Genomic DNA, 10,452 nt, shown 5'->3' on the forward strand with positions numbered 1-10,452 from the left:
ACATTCAATGCATCAAAATACATGACCAAGCTGGAAGTGGAAACGCCAGCCCAGCCACAATCCTAGAGATTCACTGATGATCAACCTCCTCCTTCACATCTGACTCCTGATGATCAACCTCCTCCTTCACATCTGACTCCTGATGATCAACCTCCTCCTTCACATCTGACTCCTGATGATCAACCTCCTCCTTCACACCTGACTCCAGTGATCAATCCAGAGCATCTTCTTTTTGGGGGAATCCCGATGGACGACGTCATCCAATAAGCCGTCATCACCACCACCGCCCACAAGTTAATTGTCATTCGGGTTATGAATGGGAAGAGCATTAGCAATATGTCCTGACTGGTAACTTGTCTCGTTCAATGGATTTACATTGGAAGGTGTAAAAAAAACTCAGTCGATCTCAAACGTCCCTGATTCCTACCCTATAACTTTTTGTAAAACATTTCAAATATACATTTTAATCAACTGCGTTACCCACTCCAGTCAGCAGATGGATGTTGGGATTTAAGGCAGTGCTGCTAGTGTGACGTATAATCTAGTGGACGGAACGCTTCTTTCAACAGCGGCAACAGTTAGTCAGCCACATCCGTAGCTTGCTAGCCAAAATAGCTGAACCAATAAAGCTATTTAGACGCTTTAGTGTATATTAGCCACTGTGTTTTAAACCCACTTCTGTCGTCTAGTTAGTTATCCGATTTAATTTCATATTTACGGCGTTGTTATTAGTCAGCTAGCGGGCTGGTTAAGTTAGCATTAGCCTAGCTAGCTAACATCTCCGACCATGAGCTTACTAAACTACTCTCGTCCTGCTAAAGAAGAGGAGGTCTGCTGGACGGAGAAAGAAGCTCTCGTCAAAGAGGAGAAGGAAGAGCAGGATATCACAGTAAAACAAGAAGTTGAGGATGAGGCTGTTGTAGTTAAAGAAGAGAAAGACGGTTCGGTGAAAGAAGAGGAAGACGTGTTCAGAGTGAAAGAGGAGGAGGATGTTGCAGTGAAAGAAGAGGGGGAAGAGAAAGAAGAGGATGCAGTTTTTGGAGTGAAAGATGAGGTGGAGATGACTTTCACATCGAGAAAGGAGGAGGAAGAAGAGAAGGAAACTGGGTATCTAGTTCCGGTTTCCCAAACGCATCTTAAGGCATCCAGTGGTGAACTTAGCCGTAAAATGGTTTTGAGAAACCGTTCCCTGATTAACACTAGTAAGTACTGTCTTAAATACAGAGGCACAAACTCTGCAGTTGTTGAACTGATGTGTGGCGTTAAAGGGGAAATATGCAATTGCTACATCCATATTGTGACATTAAAATTATTTATTTATAGCCATTGATTCTTGAAGAATATAACACATGCCTCATGAACTTAGTTCAACTGTTGTACCCCATCAGAACCCAAAGTAAGCTTTTTTTACTCCAATGTCTAGAAACAATGTAAACCAACACTGTATAGCCTCAACATGGTTAAAACTATAATGCTTATATCATGGATGGTCAGTCCTTGCCTCCATAGGTCTGTCTATGAATTAGAGACTAGTTACAGTTCTCCAGCCCCATCCATCATCGTATTACCAAAACAGTGGTGGAATTGCAGCTTTGATATTGTTTCAACTGCAGATTGGTTTGTTGATTGATGTGTGGCTTTTTTAAAGGGACAACCTAGGATTTAAACTGAAACAAAATGGCTGCTCAGAGACTTTGTTTGGTAAACGGCTGAGGGATGGGGGCTGGAGAAATGTAACCACTCAAATTCATAGAGAAAGCTATTGTATCAACCTTAACCCAAAACCTAGCGATCTCGTCAAGAAGTTCAGACATCTTGGCGTAACAGTTAAAAGGTGTTGGCTTGACAGTCACTGGACCCAGATTTGAGTCCAGCTCAGGGCTACCCCCTGAATTCACTACACTATGAATACAAGAACTGGCCATCCATGAGGTCAAAATTATAGTTTAACCAGGTCTCTAGGCTATATAGTATATTCTAGAATTCATCCATGATGTCATAAGGATAGTTTAACCAGGTTTCTAGGCTATATAGTGTATTCTAGAATTCATCCATGATGTCATGATGATAGTTTAACCAGGTTTCTAGGCTATATAGTGTATTCTAGAATTCATCCATGATGTCATAGTGATAGTTTAACCAGGTTTCTAAGATATATAGTATATTCTAGAATTGCCATTGTAGATTTCCTGTGGGGGTCAAATTGTTAGAGCTGTTGATAAGTCATTGTATAATATTCAGCCAATTTATTTTCATGCCATTACATCAATATTGCCCAACCAGAAGAGAAAAAAAATATTCCTGAACCACCTCCTCCTGCTGGCCTTCGTAAATTCTTACGTTGCTGGTAATAGGCTACACAAGCAGTCGGCAACCTACATTTGGAGTGTAAATCTATCTGACCTTTTCTACCGATGCGTGCCAGTTATGATTTTAATATGCACATTTTACTGGAGCAGTTTCATTTAATTTATAATAGTATCTCAAAATCATTGTCTGTGATTAATTTACATTCTATCTAAATCTAAATGAAAATTACACAAATCTAAAAGTGACTTTTATTGCCATTGCCAATTATGTAAAAAAATAGCCTACATAAAGCCAACAAATAAAAACATTGCAAACAAATCCTATAAATCACATGACCTGTCTACAACAAACTTGAAACATTGTATAAAATATTCTGGGCTCTCAGTTTCCCGCGCCAGTGAGTTTGGGACAGACACAGCTGTAGGCTATTTGTGAAAGGGATAAGAAGTAATCAGGTATTTTATGACATTTCCACTGGATCAGAGCATTACATTTTTCCCTTTTGTGCCGAGTGGTTATCGAAAGGGCGGGAGCTGGAAATATTTTTCAAATACTTTGAGGAGTTATTCTCATTTGCAATTGATTTTGATTAGACTTTGTTCACTTGCTGTTTGAGGTGAAAAAAATGTGCTTTGAGAAATCAAATCAAATTTTATTTGTCACATACACATGGTTAGCAGATGTTAATGCGAGTGTAGCGAAATGCTTGTGCTTCTAGTTCCGACAATGCAGTAATAACCAACAAGTAATCTAACCTAACAATTCCACAACTACTACCTTATACACACAAGTGTAAAGGGATAAAGAATATGTACATAAAGATATATGAATGAGTGATGGTACAGAACGGCATAGGCAAGATGCAGTAGATGGTATAGAGTACAGTATATACATATACATATGAGATGAGTAATGTAGGGTATGTAAACATTATATTAAGTGGCATTGTTTAAAGTGGCTAGTGATACATTTTTACATAATTTCCATCAATTCCCATTATTAAAGTGGCTGGAGTTGAGTCAGTATGTTGGCAGCGGCCACTAAATGTTAGTGGTGGCTGTTTAACAGTCTGATGGCCTTGAGATAGAAGCTGTTTTTCAGTCTCTCGGTCCCTGCTTTGATGCACCTGTACTGACCTCGCCTTCTGGATGATAGCGGGGTGAACAGGCAGTGGCTTGGGTGGTTGTTGTCCTTGATGATCTTTATGGCCTTCCTGTGACATCGGGTGGTGTAGGTGTCCTGGAGGGCAGGTAGTTTGCCCCCGGTGATGCGTTGTGCAGACCTCACTACCCTCTGGAGAGCCTTACGGTTGTGGGCGGAGCAGTTGCCGTACCAGGCGATGATACAGCCCGACAGGATGCTCTCGATTGTGCATCTGTAGAAGTTTGTGAGTGCTTTTGGTGACGAGCCGAATTTCTTCAGCCTCCTGAGGTTGAAGAGGCGCTGCTGCGCCTTCTTCACAACGCTGTCTGTGTGGGTGGACCAATTCAGTTTGTCCGTGATGTGTACACCGAGGAACTTACAACTTTCCACCTTCTCCACTACTCTCCCGTCGATGTGGATAGGGGGGTGCTCCCTCTGCTGTTTCCTGAAGTCCATAATCGTCTCCTTTGTTTTGTTGACGTTGAGTGTGAGGTTATTTTCCTGACACCACACTCCGAGGGCCCTCACCTCCTCCCTGTAGGCCGTCTCGTCGTTGTTGGTAATCAAGCCTACCACTGTAGTGTCGTCCGCAAACTTGATGATTGAGTTGGAGGCGTGCATGGCCACGCAGTCATGGGTGAACAGGGAGTACAGGAGAGGGCTCAGAACGCACCCTTGTGGGGCCCCAGTGTTGAGGATCAGCGGGGTGGAGATGTTACCTACCCTCACCACCTGGGGGCGGCCCGTCAGGAAGTCCAGGACCCAGTTGCACAGGGCGGGATCAAGACCCAGGGTCTCGAGCTTGATGACGAGTTTGGAGGGTACTATGGTGTTAAATGCTGAGCTGTAGTCGATGAACAGCATTCTCACATAGGTATTCCTCTTGTCCAGATGAGAAGCTCCACAACTCATTAGTGGTGCAGCGTTAAGACAATCAGAAATACTATGAGACATCCCCAAATGGGCACATTTATAGACCTACATTTGCGAACAGGCCAGTGTCTTTGGCTATGCCGGATTAAGTGATATGACATGCTATTCTATAAAATCCTTTCTCCGTAATTAATATTACCTGATTGAGCTAATCATGTAAATGTAATTAACTAGAAAGTCGGGGCACCACAAAATAATATTTATAGAGCTGTTATCTTCCGAATAAACTCTTAAAGACCTAGTAATATTTTACATCAATAGCAGTCAATATTAATCGTCACCTTATTTCAGTCTCATCTGAAAGTTGTAAATTCTTGGTTATCTTCACGAACCCTGGCTAACAAGTTGAATCAGCAATACAAAATTGGGTTTAATTATTTATTTACTAAATACCTAACTAATCACACAGAATTACATATACACAGAATGAATCATACCTTGATTACAAATTACGTCATAAAGGAAAACGTCCAGATATGACAGCTGGTTACACAAAAGAAAAGGGGGCTGGGTTTGAGTGAAAGAGCGGGAAGACTTGAGGAACAAAGGGAGAAGCCATGCTATCGTAAATACAGTATCTTATGCATTCTAAATTACCGCCCATTTGGAAAAGGAAAATGCAATAAATATTTACTCTGAGCTGCGCTTCGGTAGGTTGGTGGTAGATGGAAGGCCGTGTTGCTTTGAAGAATGTCTCTGCTGGTAAATTGAATACGTTGTAGTAACGTCGTTGTGTGGTAGACGGGATACTCTGTCTGTTCTTTCCTAGCCCACGTTTGCAGCTGCTGTTGCCAACTGAACGGCTAGGAGGTATCACTTCTGTAGTGAATAAGAGTTCAAAGTTCATACCATTCGCAACCAAAGCTCACGCTGAGGTTGGCTTAGTTCTGTAGTTGACATCTGAACCATTCTGACATCGGATTGTCATCCTAACATCCCCGGAACAGGAGGTTACATTTTCGTCAAGGCTTTATATAGTGAAGGGAGAAGGGTGTGTTTAAAAGTTTTATAACCCATGTCTCTTCACAGGGGCGGGCCACTGATTGAGCAGAGCCCTAACCTTATGAAAACCAAATCTCTCATTTGGAAGCTAAAATTACATTTAATCTCTTCATCAATAATTTTATATTCAAACATTTAAATTTAACAACAATTCCATGTGAATCCGATAACTACAATGTGCAGACTTTCCACTGTAGAGTTTGTCATCCTATCATTGATGAGAATGTCTCAGATGACAACCGAACTGACATCGTATTCATTAAGTACCACCGCATATGTTCAATTGGTCGGATTACCAGAATATGGTTCATTTCCCCCCACCTTCTGATGTTCCCAGAATCTCTATGTTAACCAAAGGATTTTCAAATGTCACATCAGTAGGGTAGAGAGAGGAAAAAGGGGGGAGAGGTATTTATGACTGTCATAAACCTACCCCCAGGCCAAAGTCATGACACCAGGTAGACTAGTCCTACTTCTATATGCGTAATTAGGTGTGTGCGTCCTTACTCAACATTGACAGGAGTGTTTCAAACAAAAGACAATGAATAAATTTACAAAACTGACGCATCTTGCGGGGTCAGGTCTGGGTGGTCTGCCAGGGGCCGTTTAATTTAGTATCCGTTTGGGTCGGCATGGGGAATGATTGTATTTCCCATAGTATGTTGTACCGAAGTTGACCGACTGAAAGGGAGTGTAACTTTATGACTATAATTACTGTTCCCTGAAGGAGGGAAACGAGGTATCAACACCTGTTTGGCCCCGCCTGTTCCTGGGCTCCGTGAAGAGCAATATTAAATTGAATATGACCTAAGGCTCGTATTTCTGTGTTTATTATATTATAATTAAGTCTATGATTTGATCGAGCAGTCTGACTGAGCAGTGGTAGGCCGCAGCAGGCTCGTAAGCATTCATTCAAACAGCACTTCCTGCATTTGCCAGCAGCTCTTCGCAATGCTTGAAGCACAGCTCTGTTTATGACTTCAAGCCTATCAACTCCCAAGATTAGGCTGGCAATACTATAGTGCCTATAAGAACATCCAATAGTCAAAGTTATAAGAAATACAAATGGTATAGAAATAGTCCTATAATTCCTATAATAACTACAACCTAAAACTTCTTAACTGGGAATATTGAAGACTCATGTTAAAAGGAACCACCAGCTTTCATATGTTCTCATGTTCTGAGCAAGGAACTTAAACGTTAGCTTTTTTTACATGGCACATATTGCACTTTTACTTTCTTCTCCAACACTTTGTTTTTGCATTATTTAAACCAAATGGAACATGTTTCATTATTTATTTGAATTATATTAAGTTAAAATAAGTGTTCATTCAGTATTGTTGTAATTGTCATTATTACAAATATATATATAAAATTGGCCGATTAATCGGATTCGGCTTTTTTTGATCCTCCAATAATCGGTATCGGTTGACCTCTACTATGTTATTGTTTGGTGATGGTATGGGCCAATTTGTTTAACACTTAGTTTACAAACCCTCATTGTCAGGCTGATAGGAAAGATAGCCAAAAAGCATTTGACTGGTTGAAGTGTTTTTTTAAGTAAAAAGCAGTTGATTTGCGACAATAACACAAACATATTAAGCAGATGATTCAAACAAGCCTTACAATTATAATCCAAAGTAATGTGAAATGCACTCATAAGCAACCTGGAAATGGAGGCTATTTTTGCTGTCAGTCTATGAGAACTTCCCTATGGTGGTGAATTAGTGAATAGACACAGAGCTTAATGTGAGTTTCCTTGAGTAGCACTCCTGACTTGCGCTGTAATATTCAAAATACATTGTGAAAAACTAAAATCTTCGCTTACCATTTTTGCTTCAGGCAGATATATTACATCCTCATTAGCAGATGTACTACATCCATAACTAGCGGTTTCATCATTAGCAGGGAGGAGTTTCTGCATCAAATTGTGTGTGCATTGACCTCGGGCCGCAATTTTAGCAAACCCAGAGAAAGGGGCCTATATTGGAGACCAAAAGTTGTCTGGCACAGTGATTAGGATTTCATCAACTTGAATAACAAAATATGACTATTGTTGCTAACTTGACTCTCTTAATTGTCAAATTTAACAGACATCAATTGTTGTACAACTTCATGGGTATGCTCTGGGCATCACCTTTTACCTCAAATAAACAGTGGATTTCTGCTGTTGTGGGCCTTTAACCATCTGTATGACTTTGTGATTCACACAGGAGAGAGACTTGACTATCGTGGGTCCTCTGGGGATCCTCAACAACATCATGATGCTGACGAGGCAGAGAAGAGTCTCTCCAGATCAGAACTCCTCAAGAAACACCTGCAGAGACCCACAGGGAAGAAATCTAACTGCTGCTCTGGCTGTGGGAAAAGATTCAACTCTTCAGTAAAACTTAAAATACATCAAAGAATTCACACTGGAGAGAGATCTTTTGGCTGTGATCAATGTGGGAGGAGTTTTACTGCACCTAGCCATCTGACTATACACCAGAGAACACACACAGGAGAGAAACCTCATAGCTGTGATCAATGTGGGAAGAGTTTTTCTCGGCCAGACAGCCTGATGGTACACCAGCGGGGACACACAGGAGAAAAACCTTATAGCTGTGATCAATGTGGGAAGAGTTTTACTACATCTGGCCAGCTTACTTTACACCAGAGAATGCACACAGGAGAGAAACCTTATAGCTGTGATCTATGTGGGACTAGTTTTACTACATCTGGCCAGCTGACTATACACCAGAGAATGCACACAGGAGAGAAACCTTATAGCTGTGATCAATGTGGGAAGAGTTTTACATCATCTGGCCAGCTGACTTTACACCAGAGAATACACACAGGAGAGAAACCTTATAGCTGTGATCAATGTGGGAAGAGTTTTACTACATCTGGCCAGCTGACTTTACACCAGAGAACACACACAGGAGAGAAACCTTATAGCTGTGATCAATGTGGGAAGAGTTTTACTAGATCTGACCATCTGATGTTACACCAGAGAATACATACAGGAGAGAAATCTTATAGATGTGATCAATGTGGGAAGAGTTTTACTAGATCTGGCCATCTGACATTACACCAGAGAATACACACAGGAGAGAAGCCTTATAGCTGTAATCAATGTGGGAAGAAATACTCTGATAAAAGATCTCTGATTAAACATCAGAAAATACATGAAGGAGTTGTTTCATGATATCAATGAAGTAATGTCACAATGTAGAAGGATTATTTTAATAATGTCACAATGTAGAACCCTAAATGTTTGCCCCCTTTTCTATTGATTTCAACATGATATGTATATTAGCCTCAGGGGAAAGATCCAGGCTCTGAATTGAAAGAGTACTATTTATGTGATTTAACAAAAAGTGACTAACAAAAAAAGAGTTGTGTTACACTTACTGTGTTGGTGACCCACTTGAATCAAAATGCAACATTTCAAAATGTAGCTAGCTGTTTTCTACAAATTGTCCTCTAACCAGTGATGTACACATTATTCCCAGATTCCGTGTGGTTTTTGAGCTGTTAGTTTTAACAGGACGTGCAACCTCATCTCCCTCCTCGCACAATTGATTTCAACATGATATCGATGAGTAATGACAAATAAGTGTTGCGTTCCTTTGTTTAGCGAGCCCTAAATATAAATGCATCACTCCAAATGTAGCTGACTGTCTTCTGCAGGTTGTCCTCTAACCAGTGAGGTAAAATATATCTCCCATTTCCATGTTTTTTTTTTTAGTTGTGTTCATTTCAACAGCACATACAACCTGATTTCCCCCCTAATCAATATCAGTGATTTATTGCTACTTGTCAAAACATAAGCGTTTCTGGTGCAGTTTATAAGGTGCTTGTTTAAAAAAAAAATACAAGTAATATGATTATTGTGGCAGATGTTTGTGTACATAGCACATTTTATGTTTAGGTTTTCAATTTATCCCAAACTGTTTCTGCATATTGGTTATTGATTTGGAAACTTGTAAAAAAAAAAAATAATAATAATATTGGAAAGACATTGAAAACAAAGTCCAATATGCTTTCGGTTGTAGTTGAATGTGAAAGTTGAAAATGTTGTTTTGGGTTGTTTTTTTCAATGACTTTAAAACAACTTAATTTCAACGTACTTGCAGCCTATACACATGGACGCAGTATAATAAATTGGTCTATCAATTTTATTAACAATCCTACATCACTCCAGCATTTCTAGTCAACACTCAAGTGCTAATTGTCTTTATTCCACTACTGAAGAAGCATGACTCAAATCACCTCATATTTCAAACATTCAGCCTGACAAAAGATACATGTTTTATTATTCCATGCCTCACCATTAAGTGAATTATTGCCAATACATATTAACAAAGGGGTGTACATTTGGTTTTGATATTTCATGTTTAATATTCATGTAACATTTAGTAATCATAAATATTTATGTAACCAACTGACAATATTTGGGTACAATTATATTGACATTGTTGCCCTGCTTTTAGAACATCGGGGTTCATTCTCAGATGTGCCAACCCAAATGTACTAGAGCATGACATTGGGGACTGGGCCCCGATCCAACAACATGCCTATCTAGTGAACCCTGAAAAGAGAGAGAAGCGCTGCAGTTAGGTGGAAAGTTACTACGGATATTGCAGGAGTTTCCTCTTAAAATCAGACATGTCCGTAGTGAGGACAACTTGGTTGCTGATTTTCTCAAGGGTGGGCAGTCATAAAGATTTGTGTTTTGCGTTTAGCCAGTGAGTTGCCATGGATCTTATTTTGACTGCACGTTTTTCCGTATTGGAGATTAGTTTTGTTTGGGCTCGTTCCAAGGGGACGAGAGTTCTAGAAGCTAGTGAGTTTTAGGATTCTATAGAAAGAAAAAGGAGAAGATACGATTGTATATTATGATTTAGAAATGTGTTTTTTCTTGTTTTTAATTGTTGACAGCCAGTAGACACCATGTTTAAATTGTAGAAGGTGAAGCATTGTAGTTGATTATAATGTGAAATTAAAGTTGTATTCTGTTGGTGGTAAGCAAACTTTCCAACAGAGATATAGGATATATTTGTTGTCTAAAGGTGTTACAGG

The 10,452-nt window shown here is 39.9% G+C and overlaps 1 protein-coding gene across 1 annotated transcript; it reads left to right on the forward strand.

The window, feature by feature from the left end:
- Positions 1-536: 536 nt before the first annotated feature.
- LOC139542027 (zinc finger protein ZFP2-like) lies at positions 537-10,252 on the forward strand. Its single transcript, XM_071347001.1, has 2 exons — positions 537-1,202; positions 7,602-10,252. The coding sequence occupies exons 1-2, from the start codon at positions 788-790 to the stop codon at positions 8,573-8,575; spliced, it is 1,389 nt and encodes a 462-aa protein (XP_071203102.1). The 5' UTR covers positions 537-787; the 3' UTR covers positions 8,576-10,252.
- The last annotated feature ends 200 nt before the right edge of the window (positions 10,253-10,452 follow it).

Source organism: Salvelinus alpinus, chromosome 17 (assembly GCF_045679555.1).
Source record: "Salvelinus alpinus chromosome 17, SLU_Salpinus.1, whole genome shotgun sequence".
NCBI lineage: Eukaryota > Metazoa > Chordata > Actinopteri > Salmoniformes > Salmonidae > Salvelinus > Salvelinus alpinus.